This window comes from Triticum urartu, chromosome 7A (assembly GCF_056163025.1).
Source record: "Triticum urartu cultivar PI428250 chromosome 7A, HENAU_Tu73, whole genome shotgun sequence".
Lineage (NCBI taxonomy): Eukaryota > Viridiplantae > Streptophyta > Magnoliopsida > Poales > Poaceae > Triticum > Triticum urartu.
Window position 1 is genome coordinate 58,967,225 of NC_141879.1, and position 24,413 is coordinate 58,991,637.

General features: G+C 43.6%; 1 protein-coding gene and 1 pseudogene across 2 annotated transcripts; both read left to right on the top strand.

Moving 5' to 3' along the window:
- The first annotated feature begins 3,530 nt into the window (after positions 1-3,530).
- Positions 3,531-8,108, top strand: LOC125518327 (wall-associated receptor kinase 1-like; annotated as a pseudogene). Its single transcript, XR_015609716.1, has 4 exons — positions 3,531-5,053; positions 5,150-5,308; positions 6,020-6,300; positions 7,395-8,108. The product of XR_015609716.1 is annotated as a wall-associated receptor kinase 1-like (transcript).
- An 11,234-nt stretch (positions 8,109-19,342) lies between these two features.
- Positions 19,343-21,808, top strand: LOC147957724 (uncharacterized). The gene has a single exon (XM_087531840.1). It carries the CDS (start codon positions 19,343-19,345, stop codon positions 21,806-21,808), a length of 2,466 nt encoding a protein of 821 aa, XP_087387966.1.
- Positions 21,809-24,413: the final 2,605 nt, after the last annotated feature.

A 24,413-nucleotide genomic window follows, 5' to 3' on the forward strand; every position in this document is an offset into this window, starting at 1 on the left:
TACATATGATATTTATATTGAGAGGGAGTAATATCACCTTCCCAAATATTTATTTTGGATTTTATGTGAGTTTTGAGTTCATTTTTTAAACTGGAAATATTAAAAAAAATCCCCAATTTGAATATGAGACAAGATAGTATGACTTCTTCCAAATAAAGTTGGAAATGCTTGTATATTATTTGAGTTTTCAAATGTTTTTGGAATTATTTAAATCCCCCAATCTATTTTAGGGTATGTTTATAAAGCCAAAAATAGTTAAAAAAAATATTCCATGTTTACGAATTTCTATTTTTCCTGGAAATATTTTTCTATAATCAAGTTTTAAATTTTATTTTTAGACTTTTTGTATTCAAGGTTGAAATGGTTTAGTTTGAAAATGAAAATCATTTCAAAAGTAGAAAATATAAAATAGAAGCAATAATAATAAATTAGACCGAGAACCCTGGTATAGTCTGGTAGCGATCGACAAATGAGTAGCCCCATAGCTTCTAACTTATTCTGCGCATGTCGGCTCACGTGTGTGGCCACTTCTGGACATCCTAGACGACTCGTCAGCCTGACTGCCCCGCCCTTGTACCCAAGCTAGGTGGACCAACGCCCTTCGTCCCCTCGCCCCCCTCTCCCCAGCGCGCGCGCAACTATGACAATTACTCTGCCCCGTTGCAATTGAACAATTCTGCCTCCACCGTAATCCCTAAACTCCCGCTGTGATGTCTATGACATTCCCCTCGCTCGAAACTTCCTCCCTCGCCACTTCTTCTGCCTAGAACCACGATTAATCGAGTTCACCAGGAAGCACTCAAATATCCTTGATGATCATTGTCCTCCATCCATGCTTTCCCAACGACAGAAGCTCCCCGACAACGTCCAAGACCACCATTGTCTTCTCCGAACTAAGAGGCATCTTGTTTTGCTATCCGGTCATCTCAATGCCACCATAGCTACCGCCTCGATCAAGCGTGTCGTCATCATCCCCAACTCCGACGAGTTTCTCCGTTGAGAAATTCCCTATTTCGTCCTAACCCTAGCCCAATTATGTATGATTCATATAGCCAAAGAGCTCTTTTGATACCGAGCACATATGCTCCCTTGTGAAAAGCAAAATATTAAAAAAAATCAAAACATTCTGATTCATGCAAAATTTCGTGATGAAATGATATTTGTGGAGGGTGTGGAGAAAATAACAAAATTGATGCTCGAAAATGCCTCCAACAATAGTCTTTTCGAAGCATTTTATTTTTTTTCCAGACCTCCAAGAATGTGATTTCATCACAAAAATTTGGACGCAGTTATAACATTCATCAATATTTATCACAAAAAAGTCAAAAAAATTATCATTTGTTTTCAAATTCTACTATTCGTCGAAGAGCATGGGAGCTTGGTTTCAAAAACTCCATGTTGAACCCTTTTAGATCCTACAACCCATAGCCTCCCAGGTAGTGAGCCTGTACTGGTAAATTATTGAGTGCCATGTGTACTATGATTTTCTCGAAAACAACATAATTAGCAAATGAACACGAAAATATCATATCTCCCAAACCATAGCTCCTTTTTAGGTGAAATTTTTTGCACTTTGATCCACGCGAATCCATCTACCCAATGAAGTAAATCCAACATTTGACACAGAAAACTTAATGAAAAATAGCATCTTGTTTAAACGTCACTTTCAGATGTTCTTTTATAATCCCATTGATTCATAATGGACTTTCACCAAACCTTGCCCATTGGCAATAACCCAAACCCTAGATACTTTTAAAATATTCAAATTGAAATTTAATTTTGAATTTTCAATCTTGGCGACCCTCATATTTAAAAACATCCGGGGTTTACACTTTACAGTTAACTCGTCATGGAACTCTAGAAACACTCAAAGGGACATGGAGTATGTGACCTCGAGTTAACAGAATCTCAAACGAACACTGAAATCCAAAAAAATAGTAACAAACATCTAAAAAATTCAATAAACATTGATGTTTTTTCTACACACGTCAAATTTTAAGGATGGAATCATATTTGTGGAGGTGTGGGGAAAAAATAGATGCCCCAAAACGAGTGTTTTGAAGGATTTTCTGAGTATCAACTTTTTGTCCAGCCCTCCACGAATTGATTCCATTGCAAAATTTTGCATGGTTGCAGACAAAACATCAATGTTTGTTGCTAAAAAAATCAGACTTTTTTAAACCGTTTACTATTATTTTCAAATTTTACTGTTCATCCGAGCTCCTATGAGATCGAGCTCACAAAATCACTTTCACGCTAGAAGGATTTATTAGCTATAATAATGATTATCCCTTCTGAGCATTACCATAATTATTTTTCATCGCGTTCTTCTCTATGATAATGTTTGTTTATTGGATGTTATTTTATTTAGTTTGGAGTGCGAACGGTAGTATAATCAGAACTGTGAGTGTGAAACCCATCATCAACCATCAAGCCTAGTTGCACCCTTTATCCTGCCATTATCCTATATTGTATTATGCATGCAATACTTTTAAAAATTGATTCCATGCATTGGCAATGAAAGAATTTCCCCAAAGATTTGCACAGAATGTATCAAGGTCACATCAAAGAGGCCACCATCATACTAAAACAGTGCCATCACATGCTTATGGATTTGGCATGCTTTCCTTAGAATGTCGGCTTCTCACAAAGGCATGAATTGGCTTCAGTGATCTCCTGTATTCAGGAGACTTTGCAATGGGTAATCGCCAGCGTGCAACTACACTGTCAATTGCCCTCACTACAATATGAGGCAGTACCTTGCCGATGGTATTTATCCTCAGTGGGCGGCATTTGTGAAAACCATATCTTATTTCGAAGGCAACGAACAAAGCCACTTTGCAACAATGCAGAAAAGAAGCTTCAAACACTTGGGAAAGTATTTATGGAGCTGCAATGATGCAGGAATCGTAGATTTTATGGCAGCTGATGACATGTTGTGTCATTTTGCACAATATGATTGTCGAGGATGATCATCATGGGTAGTCCAAACCAATGATTTTGAAATGCCCGGAGAACACGTCCACATCCCGGAATATCAAAATGTAGACCAGCTTATGAATTTTCTGCACATGCGTTAGAATCTTTGAAATCATCAGATGCACATGCAGCTACTGAGTGCTCTTGTGGAGCATATGTGAACACACAATGAAAATCAAAAAGCTAATATTTGAATTCGGCACTTAAAATAAAATTTATGTTCGAATTATGGATATTTGCTACCAACAAATGTTACTTACCTGTGTCATTTACGTGTGCGATGGACGCGCGTAGATTTTCATGAATTTGATGGTTTGGATATGAGGTGTTTGGCTGCTCGGCACGACATACAACAGGTCGTCCGACCCGGTTTACAGGCCTGCCCGGACATATCCGCAGAGGTATGGGAGTCGGATTTGCCGGATGTAAATGCTCTCGGTAGCAACGGGCCACCACACGTCTGACCCTAGTGGCCAGTTGGTGCAGCTCACGTACGCTGCTACATGTGCAACGGGCCATTACTTCCAACAGTGTGCATCATTGATTCAATACTCGACCTTGGCGACCTGCACCGGCTGCACGCACAGTAAATTCACCCACGTCTCCATTATTAAATGGGTACGTACCATGACGTAGTTGCATCCAACGTCAGCAAGGTAAATTGCAGTGAACTTTCCTCGACCTTTCCATCACTCGCATATATTTGCAATACTGTAGCATGCATCCATCTTATGGACTGGCTTCACTGTGTGTATGCACATTCATCCTCACCACCAACACTTCCTCATCACATCCTGTATGAACTATCCTGCCCATACTCCACAAAACACCAGCATCCATACCACCGGTGCAGTCTTCACCATCCCTGCTCCATAGAACTCCACCATCCACACTAGAACCAGTGCAGCCTCTGGGATTTGGCATATCTTTCTCATCCATACTCCATAGAAATCAGTCACCATGGCCGCGCCTCCCTTGCAATCCCGTTCCCGGCTGCTGCTGCTGGCAGCTATCACAAGCATCCTTGCCGCCGCGACTGATCTCTTGGACCTGGCTGCTGCTCAACCGCCCATCGCGCTTCCGCATTGCCGCGACAAGTGTGGCAACACCAGCATCCCCTTCCCGTTCGGCATTGGGCGGGGCTGCTTCCTCAGTGACCCATTCGAGATCAACTGCGACGACTCCACCACTCCACCTCGCGCCTTCCTTAGCAGTGACTCATACCAGACAATGGTCGAGTCCAGCTATTCCAATTCCGGCGCTCCTTTTCAGTTCAACGAGACGGCGATATCGCATTTTCCAGTCGAGCTCATTGACATATCAGTCGCCAAGAATGAGGTACGGGCATACGCCGCGGTTTCATCCTACTGCATCAAATCCCCTACGGAGCAGGTATTCAAGGTTCATCACACTGTTGTGGGGCCTAACAAGTTCATATATCCGCTCGCCCTGTCCAAGCGCAACTCTCTGATCGGTGTCGGCATGAATGTCAAAGCCATGTTGGTGAGTGAGTCGGCACTCACGTCGCCAGACCCGGATTTACAGGTGGTATCACCATCCTGCTCATCCGTTGCCGAAATTGGTGGTTTCTACTCGCCCACAAATGGGTCGTGCGCGGGTTAAGGCTGCTGTCAGGTCCTCTTCGCGGCGAAGGAGGATACCCTCGGCGACTTTCGGGTGTCGCTCAATCCCGCGTACAATGGTACACAACTGGGTTGGGAAGAAGCCCCGTGCTCGTACGGAATGGTGGTGGAGAGTTCATGGTACAACTTCTCTACGCCGGACCTGTTTGGGTATGAGGTGTTATCCAAAAAACTCCAAAGGGGCGTCCCCTTTGTTATCGATTTCAGCGTTTTGGCCGACGGCGCAGCTATACGTCCCGGTTTTGGTTTCGGTACATTTGATTTTTGGAGCGGCTCATGTCCGGCGGAAGGCCAGCGGGCACCTCCGCGCTACGCGTGCTCCAGCAGCAACAGCTATTGTGCCAACACAAGCAATACAGATGGTTACACCTATGTCTGCAAGTGCAGGAAGTATTACGAGGGCAATCCCTATGTCACTAATGGATGCCAAGGTACATACACAAAATGTTGTTTCATATGCTGATCTGTCAACTAGTAGTACGACTTAAGAACGTATTTAAATTTAACCTTAATTTGCTTTTTCTCAGATATAGATGAGTGCAAAAAACCTGTTTTGTATCCCTGCTATGGGGACTGCAAGAACCGACTTGGAGGCTACGACTGTCCATGCAAGCGCGGAATGAAGGGTGATGGCAAAGCAGGAACCTGCAAACAGATATTCCCCCTAATTGCTAGGGTGATTGTGGGTAAGTATGATGTGATTTACTTAAATAAATCCATGTTCTTGGTTACCTACCTTCTTTCATTTATATGGTCTTTCCCACATATGTTGCATTGGGGTTTAGTGAAGTTCATAAGGGCCTTCTTAATAATGTTAATCAACAAAAAAGTATATACAAAAATTGGCATGCTGATTAGCACCAACTTAATTTACTAATAAGCGACATGCATGTAGTGTAAAGAATGGATTAATAGGGGGTTTAGCTGTGTCATTAATGATGTTAACTGAGGAGTAACTTAACTAGTGAAGAGTACACTTTTCGCGTACACCGAATATGTTTAGTCTCTTCCAGTGCATTCATCTTGAATTATATCTTCAAGCAGGATGTTAATTGCTTCTCGATGATGTCCACAATATTACTAGCCCAAACCATCGTATAGAAATATATGTAGATTACAATCGGCCAAACATCTACTTCTATACATATATAAACCTTTCTAATTTTATATTTCGTGTTTGATGTGTCGTTGTGTTTGTCTTTCCCATCCTATTTTTGAGAGTTGTAATTAATCCCTTGGCAATATTATTGATACTTTTGTTGCTATTCCTGTATCTAATCTTAATAATAAAGAATAGATTCTTAAAAGAGTCAGTTCCTTTTTGAACTATCTTTGGCTTTTAATTTTCAATTGTAAATTTTAGAGACATAAACTAACTTCGTTTCTTCTCGATGCAGGTGCAATAGGTTCTATTATTTTATTGGTTATATTATTTCTTGTTATTCTTCAAAAGGAGAAAAGGAAGACCAGAGACTTCTACCAAAAGAATGGTGGGCCTGTTTTGGAGAAGGCAAAAATTATAAAACTTTTCAAAAAGGAAGAGCTGAATCCGATTTTAAAGAGTAGCAATTTTATTGGAAAAGGTGGGTTTGGTGAAGTTTATAAGGGCTTTCTTAATAATGAACTAGTTGCAGTAAAGAAGCCAATCAGCGGTAGTGTACTGGAGATTGCAGGGCCGGTCCATGCATGTTGGGGGCCCTGGGGCGAAAGTAAAACTTAGGGCCCCATTAACACTTCATTTTTTTTTTGCGGGGGATCACTTCATTTATAGTACTGCATAAGTAAAATAACCAATCGGTACGATGCAACACGTTATATGTCGATGATCTTGGCTTCATCTTAATTATTATTTCGTTGTTCAAATGAAACAAAACCAATATCATAAATCCCAAGAGTAACTACAGGTTTTGAAATGTTAATTACTCCCATTGGGAATTCCTTTAAAAAGATACTCTACCAACAAATGTAATCCCATTATTTTCTTTGCTCTAATCACAATTCACTACTGGCAAAATACTAGAAGACATTCTACAACAGAACTACAAAAATTGCAGAAAAAGATTCAATATACATAATCTAGAAAATTGTGTTCAAGATATATATAGTCAAGGAACGAAAGCACCTTAATGTGGATTGTTGGATGGAATATAAGAAATGTACGAGTCCACGAAAACTTCAGCCTGTAATATCTGAACAATGCCCTCCAAATATAAGAGACATATTACCTCCAAAAGATAAGTATGTCTAAAGTTAAAATAGTGCTATGAAAATTCTCACCATGGATTGACATTATTTAACATTGAATCACAGAACTAAGGAACCAAATTACTAGAAACAAGAACCTGTTACAATCTCTCAATCATATGGGGATGGAGCAGAATGAACGGATGAAGAAGAGCTAATTGGGGCCGAAATTGCACCATGTTCCTCCGTTAATGGTTGGTCGCGATCTCAAAATCAGAAAGGCATGGGAGAGGCGGCGCTGTTCTTGGAGACTGAGATAGGAAATTTGGGAAGAGGAGGAGACGCCGCCGTGGAGAGAGATCCCTATCCAACAACCATCGATTTAATTCCAACGTGTGACTTCCACCCATGTCCAACAGCGTGGTGGGCTTTCCTTACTGGCTGCACTTTGGGCCCTCTTCTTTTTTTTACCTCTATATTTTCTAGGTTTAAGACTAAACAGAAAACTACACCTGGGCCGGGGCCCCTGATTCCCGGGGGCCCAGGGCGGGCGCCCCGTTTGCCCGGCCTATGGGCCGGGCCTGGGAGATTGAACAATTCGCAAATGAAGTCATCATCCAGTCTCAAGTCATCCACAAGAATATTGTTAGGCTCATAGGTTGTTGCCTAGAAGTTGATATCCCAATGCTAGTGTACGAGTTCCTCCCTGAAGGTAGTCTAGAAGACATTCTTCATAGTGGCCACAAGATGCCTATCAACTTGGATCTGCGTTTAAGAATTGCTGCAGAATCAGCAGATGGTCTAGCTTATATGCATTCAAAGACCACTACTAAGATCGTACATGGTGATGTTAAACCAGCAAACATACTGTTGGATGATAAATTTGTGCCGAAGATCTCAGACTTTGGCATATCAAGGTTGATTGCAAGAGATAAACAACATACCCTATCAATCATTGGTGACAGAAGCTACATGGATCCTGTATATTTCCAAACAGGCCTACTAACTGAAAAAAGTGATGTTTACAGTTTTGGAGTTGTGATCTTGGAGCTTATCAGCAGGGAGAAGGCCACACATTCTGACAATAATAGCTTGGTAAATAATTTCCTTGAAGCTCACAAGAATGAGAAGAAAGCAACTGAGTTTTTTGACAAGGAAATTGCAGTAACAAGAGATCTAGACCTTCTTGATAGTCTAGCGGAGATGGCCGTGGAATGCCTTAGCCTTGATGTGGATCAGAGACCAACAATGACAGAGGTAGCAGAGCAACTCTTCAAACTGAGTCGATCTCGTGACTTTTAAGTTGTTTGTAAGGTGAATCATATTCTGGTGTGAACAATATGTATGTCCAATAAGAGTGGGCAACTCTCTTTGTAGCAACTTTTATCTTATTTTCTTGTTGTGATTTTTCTCTCTTTGAAATAGAAGCAGGGGAGGTCTGCCTTGGTTCATTTTGTACTATGACTTGTTGAGTAGCATCTATTTAGGATGATAAATTGGTTGTATTAATCGCTCAGATTATGTATTTATGGGTAACAGAACCTCATTATTCCTGAAGAATGATGGTTACTATGTCTGGTTGTTTATCTTATTTTCTTGTTGCGATTTTCCCACTTGAAATAGAAGCACGGAAGGTCTCCCATGGTTCATTTTTCCCTGTGACTTGTTGAGTGAGCATGTAGGGTGACGAATTGGTTGTGTCAGCTACTCGGATTATGTTGTTATGGGTAAGATAATCTCCTTGTTCCTGAAGAATGATGGTTACTATGAATAGAAACTGTCAGTATTAACCTTGACGTATCTGCAGTTTCAGTTGCTGTTTGTTTCCCTCAGTAGTTAAATAAGTTCAGTTGGATGTGTTGTTCTGAATGTCACCTGAATCAGCCAGAAGCGAGCTGCGTTCTCGCTGCGGCCTTGTTTTTTTAGCTCAAGTTAGTTAGCTTTAGACTCGGCATGATTCAGGCTCGTGGGATGGCACGCGCAATTGTAGGATCGTGGCGAGCTTTCAGTTTTTCTGTTAGCGACTGAATAAAAGGAAGAACAGAAAAGACGCACTCTTTACGCGTCGCAAAAACCTCTCTCTGTGTGGCTGCGTTCCTTCTCCGTTCCCTTCCACCTCGTGTGTGTGTTGTGTTCTTCAGAGAAAGAAATTCAGAGAGGGAGAGAGACTCGATCACTGCTAGAAATCCAACAGAAACCGCATCTATCTCTTTAATCCATTCTAGCTGCATATGTGATGTGTGCAAGTTCAACAACACAGTTATTATTTAATATTTGCAGAAAACACCACATTTATTTCTGCAGCTTTCCTTTCGTTCCAATGGTGGTTGTCCACTGTTTTTTTTTTCAGTTCAACACATAAACACAGGAACTAGAAAATAGGATCTCTGGATTTTTTAAATGAATTGCTTAGTCCAGGATCTCTGGCCTCAAATAATTAGCGATTTTATGCAGAGGCCGGGTGTGTGCTCATTGTGTTTGTATTCCTTTGATGCTCCATTCTGAGCAAATAAAATCCACCATTTATCTAAGGAAAAAACTAATTAGCGATTTTAGCAAGTCCACCATGTCCAACAATGTTAAAATTTAACTTATTCTCTGCCTCGATAGACAGTGGCTGCTGCAGCATCAGGACACGCAGAAGAAGCATCGTCCGTATTCAGGTTCAAACATGCAAAAACACCTTTCTACTTTGGTCATAATAGTCTTCGAAAAGAACAGAACCATCCCAGCGATCTAGCATGTGGTTTTCACTTTTCACAGAGAGGCACCAACGAAATCCTTGCTCCATGGCCACGTTTTTTTGCAACCAGCGAAAATAGAGGCGTAGCTAGAATTAAACAGGAGGCAGCGAGAAGAGAATGGTCACTCCTTGTTTCAGAGAGAGAGAGAGAGAGAGAGAGAGATAGACTTCTTTTTTAACATTGAAGTATTATTTTTTTCTGAAATATTTAGTCCGAGTTTATGAAGGAGAGTATCAATTATATTGCACGCCCATATGTCGAAATCACTAAGTAGTGCATGCTTTTTCCTTTTTCCGTAGATTAGTTTATTCAAAACGTTTTATCTCTTAAACCGTGCGTCTAAATCCCTAACCATTTTCACCGTTACATTCGCCGCGTCAAGATCTTTGAAACTAAGATTAGGTTTCGACGAACTTTATTTCACAAAAAATGGACAAAAAAAACGGTGGGACACAACCGTGCCTCTCACGAAACTCTCTCGAAAGAATAAATGTACCTCCATGAGAAACAAATTTGGGCCTCTCATGCAAAAAAATGCAATATTTTTTCACTTTTGAGGGACACAACTGTGCCTCTTGCAGAACAAAATATATACCTCCAGGAGAAAATAAATTTGTGCCTCTCATGAATTTTTTTTCATTATTTTTCCTTTTCCAAGAGGCACACTCTCGCGGAAACAAATTGGTGCCTGCAGATGAAGTAAAACTGTGTATCTCGTGGAAGTAAAGAAAACTATTTATTTTCTTTTTCAAACTATGACTACCACGGAAGCAAATTTGTGCCTCCACGAGAAGTAAATATGTGCCTCTCGCGGAAGCAAAAAAATATGTTTTTTCATTTTTCGAGAGCACAGTTGTGTGCGTCTAGCTGGAGCAAATACGTGCCTCCACGAGAAGTAAATCTGTGTCTCTCACGTAAGAAAAAGAAAAAACACATTTTTTCACTTAAAAATATTTTTTGTCCCGAGCCTAGGTAAAGGAGGAGGGTTGTGGAAGGCTTGGCTAGCCAACATAAAAAGTCAGCCACTCTTATGGAGACGAAACCCAAAAGATTTTCGTTGGGGCGTAACCCTCTCAGCGACGCGCCACATCGGAACCCGGGTGTTGTGTCCAATGGGCTAGGGTCGGGCCGTCACCCACCCGGTGGTGCGCCGTATCTTGATCTGGATACAGTGTCAAGTGAGCGAGGATCGGGTCGTCGCATCCTTAGTGGCACGCTACATCGGCGTCCGGATGTAGTGGAAAATGAGCAAGGGTCTTCCATTTGACTCGATGAGTGTGAAGGGTAAAGAAGCTAGCCGAGCCTAGGAGTATTAATACTTCTTGAATAAGTAGTTTGACCAGATTTAACCAATTTTTTTAAAAAAACTGAAATTTGACCATATCTTTTTTTCCTTTTGGAATTTGAGGATTCTAAAAAATTCCAAACAGGCCGTTGGCCGTCTCCATCGGATGCGGATTTTCGTGCTGAATTTTTTGATATATTATACGTTTTTTCCCGACATCGTATGCAAAAGTTATAGCCGTTTTACATTTTCCCTACACTTTTTGCAAAACATGTCCAAATTTAAGTTTTCAAATTTTCCTAACTAGTAGATGTAGTAATATAACTAGCTCTCTAAGGATTTTTTTTTGAAGTTTTTATCATTTTCTTTTGATTTTTTCAAAACTGAAATGGCGATACACGCGGGGGGGGGGGGGGGGGGGGGGTAGAGTTTGAAAATTGCACCCTTTAGTGTGGGTTCGTGGCACGAACCCACACTAAAGGCTTGTCCCCTTTAGTGTGGGTTCGTGGCACGAACCGGTACTATAGGTTAGACTTTAGTACCGGTTTGTGTCACAAACCGTCACTAAAGGGGCTCGTGGGGCCCTGGCCTGACGCCAGCCTGCCACCACCCCTTTAGTACCGGTTCGTGGCATGAACCGGTACTAAAGGTTCATTATGAACCGGTACTATTGATCGCCGCCACGAACCGGTACTATTGATCATATTAGTGCCGGTTTTTTTTACAAACCGGCACTAATGTTCTTCACGTTTGACCCTTTTTCTACTAGTGTCGGATCTGTGTCCAGCGGGATAAGCATGCCAAAGTCGCTAGAACATAGTGGTGGAAGCTCAAGGGGGAGGTAGCTTAGGCATTCAAGGAGAGGTCAGTAAGGTGGGCCCTTGGGATGAAGGAGGGGATGCGGACAATGTGTGTATGAAGATGGCGACTTGCATTTGTAAGGTGACCTCGAAGGAGTTTGGAGTGTCCGGAGGAAGGAGAAGCGAAGCTAAGGATACCTGGGGGTGGATGATGATGTCCAGAAGGCGATTAAGGAGAAGAAAGATTGTTTCAGACACCTATACGAGTGCAGACAATATGGAGAAGTACAAGATGGTGAAGAAGGGCGCAAAGCGAGCTGTTAGTGAAGGAAGGGGTCGGGTATATGAGGACCTCTACCAACGGCTAGGGACTAAGGAAGGCGAAAGTTACATCTATAAGATGGCCAAGATCCGCGAGAGGAAGACAAGGGATGTTGGCCAAGTCAAATGCATCAAGGATGGAGCAGACCAACTCCTGGTGAAGGACGTGTAGATTAAGCATAGATGGCGGGAGTACTTCGACAAGCTGTTCAATGGGGAGAATGAGAGCCCTACCATTGAACTGCATGACTCCTTTGATGAGACCAGCACACATTTTGTGCAGCGAATCCAGGAGTCTGAGGTCAAGGAGGCTTTAAAAAGGATGAAACGAGGCAACGCGATGGGCCCTGATTGTATCCCCATTGATGTGTTGAAAGCTCTAGGGGGACATAGCGATAGTATGGCTAACCAAGCTTTTCAACCTTATTTTTTCGGCAAACAAGATGCCAGAAGAATGAAGGCGGAGTTTATTAGTACCAATCTTCAAGAACAATGGGGATGTTCAGAGTTGCACCAATTACCGTGGAATTAAGCTAATGAGCCATACAATGAAGTTATGGGAGAGAGTCATTGAGCACCTCTTAGGAAGAATGACAAGCGTGACCAAAAATCAATTTTGTTTCATGCCTGGGAGGTCGACCATGGAAGCCATTTTCTTGGTACGACAACTTATGGAGAGATACATGTAACAAAATAAGGACTTGTATATGGTATTCATTGAATTGGAGAAGGTCTATGATAAGATACCGTGGAATGTCATGTGGTGGGCTTTGGAGAAACAAAAAATCCCAGCAAATTACATTACCAACATCAAGGACATGTACAATAATGTTGTAAGTGTTCAAGCAAGTGATGTCGACACTAATGACTTCCCGATTAAGATAGGACTGCATGAGGGGTCAGCTTTGAGCCCTTATATTTTTGCCTTGGTGATGAATGAGGTGACTAGGGATGTACAAGCAGATATCCCATGGTGTACGCTCTTTGTGAATGTATTGCAAATATGCCCTAGAGGAAATAATAAAGTGGTTATTATTATATTTCCTTGTTCATGATAATCTTTTATTAGCCATGCTATAATTGTATTGACTAGAAACTCAAATACATGTGTGGATACATAGACAACAACATGTCCCTAGTGAGCCTCTATCGGACTAGCGCGTTGATCAAAGATGGCTATGGTTTCCTAGTCATAGACATGAGTTGTCATTTCATAACGGCATCACATCATTAGGAGAATGATGTGATGGAAAAGACCTAAACTATAAACGTAGCATATGATCATATCAAGTTTATTACTATCGTTTTGTGCATGTCAAGTATCTGTTCCTATGACCGTGCAATCATGCAACTCATTGACACCGGAGGAGTACCTTGTGTGTATCAAACATCGCAACGTACTTGGGTGACTATAAAGATGCTCTACAGGTATCTTCGAGGGTGTCCTTGAGTTGGAATGGATCAAGACTGGGATTTGTCACTCCGTGTGACGGAGAGGTATCTCAGGGCCCACTCGGTAATACAGCATCACAATGAGCTTGCAAGCAATGTGACTAAAGAGTTAGCCATGGGATCTTGTATTACGGAATGAGTAAAGACACTTGCCAGTAACGAGATTGAACTAGGTATGGAGTTACCGACGATTGAATCTCGGGCAAGTAACATACCGATGGACAAACGGAAGTGCATATGGGATTAGATGAATCCTTGGCATCGAGGTTCGACCGATAAATTTTTTCATAGAATATGTAGGAACCAATATGGACATCCAGGTCCCGCTATTGGTTATTGACCGTGGAGCTGTGTCGGTCATGTCTACATGATTCTCGAACCCGTAGGGTCGCACGCTTAACATTCGGTAGCCCTAGGGTAGTATTGAGAAATTAATAGTGGAAAGTCCGAAGGTTGTTTGGAGTCCTGGATGGGATCCGGGACATCACGAGGAGCTCTGAATAGTTCAGAGGTAAAGATTCATATATGGAAAGTTGTTATCGGGGTTCTGGAAAAAGTTCAATTTTTTCGATATTGTACCAGGAAGGTTCTATAAGGTTCCGGACTGGGGCCCACCTGCATGGGGGACCCACATGAACTTGGGTAGTGGGGAAATTCCCCACAACACTGGTCTAGGCGCACCAGGACCCTCCCTTAAAAGGAATAGTATCATATCCAAAGGGGATAAGATCAGTGTCCCTCAAAAGGGGATAGCGATCGGTGGGGAAGGAATGGTGGGGTTTCCTTCCTCCCCCTTTGGCCAATGACCCTAGGGCCTTGGAGGGCAAGCCACCAGCCCCCTCCACGCCTATACAAAGGTGGGGGGGCGGGCGTTGGGGGCAGCCACCCTTCGACCCATTCCCGTTACCTCTCCCAACTCCACCCATGTTTCACTGTGATATATGTCCATTTAGCATCATGTTTTCCTACTATTATTTATAATATTTTCATGCATAATAATGCTTTATGGAGTAATTCTAATGCCTTTTCTCCTATAATATGCAAGGTTTACACAAAGAGGGAGAATGCTGGCAGCTGGAATTCTAGACCTGAAAAAGCTACGTCAGAGCTACCTATTATGCACAACTCCAAATGAGGTGAAAATGTACAGAGAGTTATTTTGGAATATATGAAAAATATTGGAGCAAATAACTATCGGAGGGGGGCCATCTGGTGAGAACAAGACACCGCGGCCACCTGTCATACTAAACCGCAAAAAGGGTATCAAGAGACACCTGTAGGTCGAGCAAGTGCCGCTGAGATCCAGCCCAGATTCAAGCAACCACCAAGGAGATCTGCAAGTTTTTCTTCATCGAACGCAGGCACTAAGAAGAGGAGGGGAGGAGGACCAAATACTACATTAGAGAATTCTTGTAAATGATTTACGCAAGCAATTGGATTAAAAAATTACAAGATTTTTTTATTCTTGAGATATGCAACAAATGTACAGCCAAACCAATTATTTCATTTCCATGCATCCATATGATTATATGTTGTTCCTAACTTCTATACTTTTTTGTTTTGAATTAAAATAATAGTAAAACGTATCCCCGCATTGGCACTTATTCAAAATGGCGAATTTATGTATCAGTATCGGCCTGCTGATATTGAGCACGTGAATAGATTCTAGGATGGACAGAAATATTGTTTTTTTATTAATTCAAAGAAACTTTACAAAAGCTGAAATACAACAGATTTATCATTACAACAGGTTTATGAGATTATGCTATGCCTTTTCTTTTCTATCCGTCCCAATAAACCAATACATAATGGGTACATGCCATCTGGCATAAATATGTGTGAGCTAAAATATTTATGTTCACTGAAACTAAAATAGGAGAGAAAAGCAACTGGTTGTCATTTATTAGCAATCCATCAAACGACAACATATCCAAATAAATTTCAATGCACATATATCATTAAGAATCGGTCATTGTGCTTTTAAGTCCTTTGATGGTTGACACTAAGGAAAAGTCATATGTTCAAATTCTATTAACCTAAGGCATTAATTCAAATAGCATGATGAAGCCTTTCCAAAAAAAGGCCTCTACAAAATAATCAGCTAAACTATATGTACTGAACATAATAACTAAACCAGCAACTACAGGGGAACCGAAAAAAAGTAAGGAATAAGACTAACCTATGACATTCCCACTCAACATTCTTTTATGCTGTTAAGAATTCCATAGATTACTTATAAGCAATTACAACGGTGCAAGCATCGAACGAGTGTGCACCAGAATAGACTCGTAATCAAATTGATGTGTTGCCCAACGCATAATTAGATGCAACTGACGGATTGAGCAACACCTGCAGCAAGACGGAAAATTCACACATCAAACAGATGTGAGGTATCCGTCCTGGGTAAAATACAAAAGGAACCGGCAAGGCAAACTAAAAATGGTGATAACCAAATGACATACCCGAAGATGCTGATAACCAAATGCAAATATAAAAATGTGTGAATGGGATACAAATCTATTCTGCGTATGAAGCATAGGAGTCACCATAAATATTAAACATGACGCATTCTTCTATAGAAGCTCATCAAATGCATGCCTCTTAGAATATATAAATGGTATAGGTGCCCTATGAAGGAAAAACTATATCAATACAAATTGCGTGTTTCTTATTTTTATTGTGGTGTCAACGGAGGAAAAAGAACGATGCATGACTACAAAACAACAAATCAATTTTCAGGGAGTAAAAAAAGTCTCACGGCCGGATAAAGGTATTATGCATAACATTTCAAGGCAGAAACATGCTAAATGGCTAAATGCACATTCAGTTCTATTATAAATCCATCTTCCATTGTATGATAAAAACTTATCTTCAAGATAGTAATGGTACTGACCTAAAGAGATGGAGGCATGAAGCGGATTGAAAAGCATGGAAATAAATTAAATTGGATCCATGCTTTCTGTCACACCAATGCCCAGAATCATTAATGTATTGTCACCTATCAATGTTGGTAACTTAGATATAGAGAACAAAGCTACGCACCCCCGTAGAAAGAATAAGATAATTTCTTGATTAGCACAGAGAACTGAAAAGTAATATAATCTCCATACATTTGAGAATTTAAAACCGGATGGAAAGAACACAATACATATTTTTTATCTATTTCTCAACATAATATATGGATTATATCACACATGCATTTATTGAAGCTATCCTTATTTGCATTATTTAGGGTGTTGTTATTCGAACTTGAGCACATCATGTTATGTCGAGCTATAGAGAACACGGATCAAGACACACACAGAGGAAGGAGGAACCTGGGTGTTGAGGCGGCGAAGCGCCTATAGTGCAGCAGGGCGAAGGATGAAACGGAGGTGAGAGCCGGAGAGGAGAGGACAATTAAAGCATGTAAAAATCAAGAGGCCAGGATACAACTACTTCAGTAGTCCGCCCACCTATAACAAATGCACTACAGAAAGGCCATGATTTCTGAACATCTAGCAACCAGTGAACACTACAATGTCAGCCAATCTACAAAAGGCTGCTAAATATAATCTCTTATGAACGATATGTGTGTAAATTTTGGTTAGACGGAAAACATAATTAATATGGCAAAGCGGCTAGTGCCACTTGTGCATTTCAGAAATTCTAGCCCAAAACTATAGCAACAATATGTTTACTACAAAACGTGAACAGAAACATAGATCTTGGCATGCATGGTAATGTTAGCATCAAGTTAATGGTTTCACTTGCAAGTACACTAGAGGCTTATCATAGAAGTATCTGTAGGCAAAAAATTAGTATACCTAGTAAACAACTGCGACCAATAGTCAATTTCCTTTCCGAGGCAATAAGATCAACGACATGGCCAATTCCTATTAATGATTCAACTCATGCTTTTCTCTTATGAGTAGATCTGCTTGCATGTCTTTGTGTATAAAAATAAAATTAGACTTATTAGCTATCGACCATTACTAAGATCTCACATAGAGATCACTATGCACTGTTGGTTAAATCTTATTTTAAATACAACCAAGGTAAACAGAAATAAACTCAACTTACCTTTGGTGGAAACCCTATTCACTAATTGACCATTACATGAGATGGCGATCCACTCGACGTATCGCAAGTGGATCTGCAACCACATAAACTATGCATCGGTATAAAAATAAAATCAGACTGATTAGTTCTTTATCATTACTAATATCTCACATAGAGATCACTAGGTATTGTTGGCTAAATCTTTTAAATATAACCAAGATGAACAGAACTAAACCTTAACTTACTTTTGGTGGAAACCCACTTTGCTAATTGACCATTCCTTGAGATGGTGATGCACTCAACCTATCACATGTCAATATGCAACCACATAAGCCAAGCATCAGCATGAATTTTTGATATTTTCGACAGAGAGCGGTCGATACTACAGACCCTTCTCTAGTCAACCTTAGAATGCATGCATATTCGTATAACACTATCAACACCATTTATGCTTTTCGCAAGCTCGGCCAGATCCAACTACATACATAACACATGTATCTATTTGAACTGTCACTACTGACAACAAACATAAACTCCATCTGCACCAGCAGGAAAATCCTATACATGTTAACAAACAGCCACCACCACCGACCTTACAAGGCAACTCACACTGGGATCGGCACCTGCAGAACAGTAGGCATCAGAGAAGCAACATCGCGTCAATTAGGTGAATATGAAGCTAAGAAAAGAGAGGCAGTAAGGGGACGAGTGCAGTCAGGGAGCCGCCTCCTCCTCCTCCAAAAGGCATAGCGGGGGTCGGAGGAGGAGGCCCGCCATTGGAGCATTGCATCGATGACAGGTAGGCGATATTATCCTCGTGCACAATGCCGTTGACGGCCTCGACGTACCTGAGCCGCGCACCGCCCTGGCCGCCCTCGTCCCCCCTGCCGCGACCGAGATGGGAAGATGAAGACCTGCAGCTTAGGGCTGGCGACGGCCAGCTTGTCGTACTCCTCGACCATGTTGTCGCGGTCCTTGTTGGAATTAAACACGAACACAGCCTTCCAATATTGATACGTGTCCAAGTTGATAATGTATGTACGTATCCGAGTAGTGCTGGAGTTAGCGTCCGAGTAGGATTGGTCTAGTTAGCTGCTAGTGCTATTTATATACGTGCAACCAGCCTTGTAAACTTGTACCGATCAGAAGCAATAAAGAATCAGGAACGTCACTGCAGAGGCATTGGCAGTCAGATTTGGTTTGAATCTAGCCAGAACCATTGGATGTAGCAAGATCGTGATCAACTCGGATAGCATGGAGGTTGTGGAAGCTTTGAGAGCAGGCAACTCCTCTTCGGTGGCAAGTGCAATTATTGATGATTGCTATTTCATGTCGTCAGATTTTAATCATGTAATTTATGATCATTGTAATAGAGAGAGTAATAAAGTAGCTCATGAACTTGCTAGGATAGTTAAGTTTTCTCCTCCTTCTATCTGGATGGATTCGGCACCGGATGTACTGCTTCCATTGCTTGTAAACGATGCCACTATTTTGCTAAGTGAATAAAGGAGGAGAAGTTCTGTCAAAAAAAAAGAATCAAGGAACGTCACGTTCCTGTGGCAATACCTTGGCTTTGTGTGCGTGGTGGCGTTTGGTTTCCGGCCGGCTGGCCGTAGTGTACGCTCACGTGTTTCTGGTGTTGCTTGCCGTAGCTATCGATCAGGAGTTCATCGACTAGCAGAAGGCTACCTTTGCACTTTGGTACATCGTGCATCTCGGCGTAAAGTATTTCGTCGGGCTGAGCCAGCTTGGGGCAGGAACCAAGACATTCAACATCGCTTTGCTTCGTCGTCGTTTATCGTCGGTCATCACCGTCGCCAGAAAGTACTCGGTGTCGGGTCTGGGCCAACAATTAGTATCAGAGCAAGGTTGATCTTCTAATAACGGAGGATCATGGCGGACGACGAGAAGAACAAGCAGCTGGCGGAGTACTCCGGTGCGGCTAAAGTATTTGCTGCTCCGGCGAGCTCATCGTACTCACGATTTGATCGCGAGAACTTCGGGGTCTGGAAGGCCCTCATGGAGTGTGGTCTCCGCGCCAACGAGCTATGGGACGCGGTGGATCCCGGAGGCGACGCGTTCAAGAAGAAGGGAGCCGAGCACCAGAAGAATCGGCAGGCAGCATCGGTGATTTACTCGGTGATGCCGATGGATGTCCTCCAGCACCTAATCGCCAAAGCAACGGCGAAGGAGGTGTGGGATACGCTGAAGCTCATGTTCGACGGACACACCCGTGTCAAGCAATCTAATCTCCAAACTCTCCTAGGAAACTACGAGACTTTGGTCATGGGCGACGATGAGTCCGTGGATGTGTTCGCTTCACGGGTGGCTACTCTCGTCAATCGGATCCGCGCGCTTGGAGAAAACCTCACGGAGACCTCGGTTGTTCGGCGGTTCTTACACGCGGCCCCTGCCCGGTACCTACAAATTGTCACGGCGATCGAGCAGTGCGTCGATCTCGCGACTCTCTCCATCAACGATCTTGTCGGACGGTACAAGGCTCACGATGAGCGGATGCGGTACAATCTTGGGGACGGGAGGAACGACGAGCTTGTGATGCTCACAAAGGCGCAGTGGATCGCCCTTGAAAAGCAAGGCGGGTCCAAGAGCAGCAGCAAGAAGAAGGGAAAGCAGAGTTCGGCGAGAAAGAACTTCGCTGACTCGGACGACGACTTAGATAATGAGGCTGCACCACCACCGAGGAGAAAGTTTGGCATCAGGAAAGTGAGGTGTTATAACTGTGGCCTCCTCGGTCACTTCAAGGCTGACTGCGAGGAAGCACCGAAGCAGAAGGCGCTCATTGCCCAGCAAGGAGATGATGGTGACATGATGTTGATGTGTAAACTGGTGGACGAGGAGGATCCTGAATCTCAAGTGCCGACTAAAGAAACTATCGCGCTCGTGGAAGAAAAAGTTTGCCATCATGATCGCGATTCGGAAACCTGTGTCGAAGCTACAGATGCGGGGAGTGATTCCGAAACTTATGTCAGTGCTATGGACGTAAGTGCCAACTTTGCTGGAGCGGATGAAGCGATAGCTACGTGTGCTCGACCGTGGAGAAGCAGCCCTGTTACAAACCTGATTGGTATTTTCAAAACTTGTGCCGAAGCTACTGGCACGGGACGTAATTCTGAAATTTGTGTCGATGCGACGGACACGAATGTAAACTTGGCGTACGTGGCGCCTCAAGACCACGTATCAAAATATGCTGATGCAAAAGTAGACACGTATGCAGCAAATGTGGCCGTGCCGGAAGCCGGTGCATCGAGTCATGCGGTGACTTGCACAAGTGAAACATGGACGAGGAGTTCTGAAAGCATTAACGACTTGATGGAGTCCGGTGGCACTTGCGCAGCAGCCGTGCCACGCTGGCTAGTAACAGGCAGACGTGTAGTCCAACCAGAGAAGAGGTCTGTTCGACTGGAGGAACGCAGCCCAGCAGGAGCGTTTTGTGGCTCAAGTGGTGTGCTAAGGTCGTCACCTAGTGGCTCACCGAGCGGAAGTTGCAGCACAGCAGATGGGCAAGGCCCACCATTAGTGGCGGCTGGAAGTCCAGTTTGGGAAGTCACGCAAGATGACCATGCTAGCAGCCGAAAGGATGTTTCATGCAAAGCATGTAATGGATTTTTTGCTTTGCCAAAAGAACAGTGCATAGCAGAAAATGAAACATTGTCTCCAAAGACACAGGAGACGAGGACAACTTCATCTACACCCATGCATCTTAAACCGGTGTTACACCCATATTCGGAGAAAACTCTTCGGACGCTTGACCCGGAAAAGGTGAAAAGGAGTGGACGACGGTGTCTAGTAAGCGTCGAGGAACCGGCGGATTTGGAGGACGCAAATACGAAGGAATGTTGGCGTCAGGCAATGGAAGAGGAGTTGAGGTCGATCCACGACAATAATGCATGGAAGTTTGTGGATCTTCTCAAGAATGAAAAAGCCATGGATTTCAAGTGGGAATTTGTGATCAAGAAAGATGCCGAAGGGTCCGTGAAGCACAAAGCGAGGCTAGTAGCGAAAGAGTATGTGCAAGAGGAAGGTGTGGACTTCGAAGAAGTGTTCATTCCCGGTGCAAGGATGGAATCGGTGAGACTACTCATCGCTCTCGCGATTCAGGAATCATGGAAGATACATCATATGGATGTAAAATCCATGTTTTTGAACGACGAGTTAGAAGGAGATGTGTATGTTAATCAACCACCGGGTCTCATCAAAGAGGGAGAAGAGCACAAGGTACTGAAGTTACATAAAATCTTGTATGGGCTATGGCAAGGACCTCGGGAGTGGAACATCAAACTTGATCGGACATTGGTTTCTCTTGGATTTAAGAAAGCCCCACTAGAGCATGCAATGTAGAAGAGAGGTGAAGGAAGGGATCGTCTACTAGTTGGCATCTACGTCGACGACCTATTAATTACCGGAGCAGATGAAGAGTTGATTGCAAAGTTCAAGCTACAGATGAAAGAGCTTTTCAAGATGGATGATCTCGGTCTTTTGAGCTACTACCCCGGGATAGAGGTACATCAAAAGATGGAGGGGATCACATTATGCCAGGAGGTATACACAAACAAGGTACTTGAAAGCCGTGCCATGAAAGATTGCAATCCAGTTGACGCCCCAATGAAACCTCATCTTGAGCTAAGCAAGAAGAGTAAAGTAACTGTAGTTGATGCAATAGAGTATATTGCAGCGGCCGCTGCGGCGTGTCAAGGTGTGTGGCTAGGGAGGCTACACGGTGATCTCTTGGATCGAGATCCGAAACAGGTGATGCTCAATGTTGATAGCAAGTCTTAAAGTTTTCTACGCGGGAGACCCAGTGCGGCATGATAGGAACAAGCACATTGATACGGTGTATCACTACATAAAAGACTGCATAGAAGAAGGTAAGATGAAGGTCAACTACAGTTGCACCGATGATCAGATGGCGGACATGCTAAGCAAGGCTTTGGATCGAGAGAAGTTTTTGAAGATGCGAAGAAGGATCGGCGTCGGAGCTGTGACATGACGACGTCGTGTTTAGGGGGTGATTGTTGGAATTAAACACGAAAACAGCCTTTCAATATTGATACGTGTCCAAGTTGATAATGTATGTACGTATCCGAGTAGTGCTGGAGTTAGCCTCCGAGTAGGATTGGTCTAGTTAGCTGCTAGTGCTATTTATATACGTGCAACCAGCCTTGTAAACTTGTACCGATCAGAAGCAATAAAGAATCAGGAACGTCACGTTCCTATGGCAATACCTTGGCTTTGTGTGCGTGGTGGCGTTTGGTTTCCGGCCGGCTGGCCGTAGTGTACGCTCACGTGTTTCTGGTGTTGCTTGCCGTAGCTATCGATCAGGAGTTCATCGACTAGCAGAAGGCTACCTTTGCACTTTGGTACATCGTGCATCTCGGCGTAAAGTATTTCGTCGGGCTGAGCCAGCTTGGGGCAGGAACCAAGACAGTCAGCATCGCTTTGCTTCGTCGTCGTTTATCGTCGGTCATCACCGTCACCGGAAAGTATTCGGCGTCGGGTCTGGGCCAACAGTCCTCAGTCGAGGAGACCGAGATGAGCGCATTGAGGCCCTTGTCGCATAGCTGGTACATGACCTTGAAGTGCCGGCCTGTGGCGCCGCCGTAGGCGTCGGCGAGGCGCACGAGCAGGTCCTGCAGCGCCGCCCCGCCCAGCACGGACATGATGTCGCAACCAAGAAGCAAGCTCACCGGTGGCCACCTCGCCGCCAGCCAGCACGGAACCGGAGGGAGGCACAACGAAGTCACTAGAGACATGCACCTCGTTCGCCCACCGTCATGCGGGGAGGGATGACCGTGCTAATCGTCGCTGGACTCGGGGAGGACGATGACGACGAGGCAAGCTCGTGCTGAATGGGGACGGCATGGGAGGCGGCCGGATTTGACCTCAGGTGTATCAGAGGCGGATGACCTCAGGTCGTCTTCCCACCCTCTCATGCGCCGCGTCTAGGGAGGAAGAGGAGTGCAGCAGCTTGGCGACCTGTAATGGAGAGAAGAGACATGGCTGGGAGGGCGGGGCAAGGGAAGTGAGGAGGCAGGAGTGGCGCCATGGCGGCGCAAGGGGGGGAGAGGACGAATGCGCGAGGGGGAGGAGGACGATTGGGAGCACGAAGACGCAGCAGTCGCCCTCCCTCGTCTCATCCAACCACGTGAAAAGACGAAAATGCTCTCGGCGGGGCACCGAATTCACACGCAGTGGCATGCCATATTTTGCCGCCGGAGGTAACTACTCATTGCTATAGGGTCTCCAGATCGATCCGGCAGCCCAGATTGTCTGGGGCTTGATCCGATGGCCAGAATCGCATCAAGAAAACGAGATGGATGGCCATATCTTCCAAATCGCTGAGGAGGCAAGGGTTCTCTCACGGATCTTGTTTTTGGATAACTCAGACGTGCCGGACAGTGGAAATGTAGAAGGCAAGATGCCACGAGTAATTGAAATGGTTGTACCTAAACCAAGAAACGATGTAATCCCCTCACCCTGGACACCTCCTCCGGTGAGTCAGGTGGTGCTCTCTATGGATGGTGCGTTTTCAGAAGTCGATGTTACAGCCGCCGCTAGTATGATCTTGTGACACCATGATGCGACGGTTATGTTTGTTTCTTACAGACTCTTATTCCACTGCAATGACGTGTTGGAAGTTGAGACAAATGCAATGATACAAGATATATGGCTTTGGCAGCGCAACACACCGAGCTTCCGGTCATCTTGCAGTCGGACTCGTCTATAGCCCAATCTATCTTCAGAGACAAGTCACTTGTTTGTTTTCCATATGGTCATGTTGCTTTGGATATCGAAGCCCCGAGAGAAGCTCGGGAGTTTATTACTGAAAAGCTCAGAGTAGCTGATTGTCCGGCGAGAAACATCCGCATTGAATGTGCCACCGCTGTCTTGCTATATAGAGGCCCCATGTGTACTGATGTATTCTTTCCGCTTAACTGTAACTTTA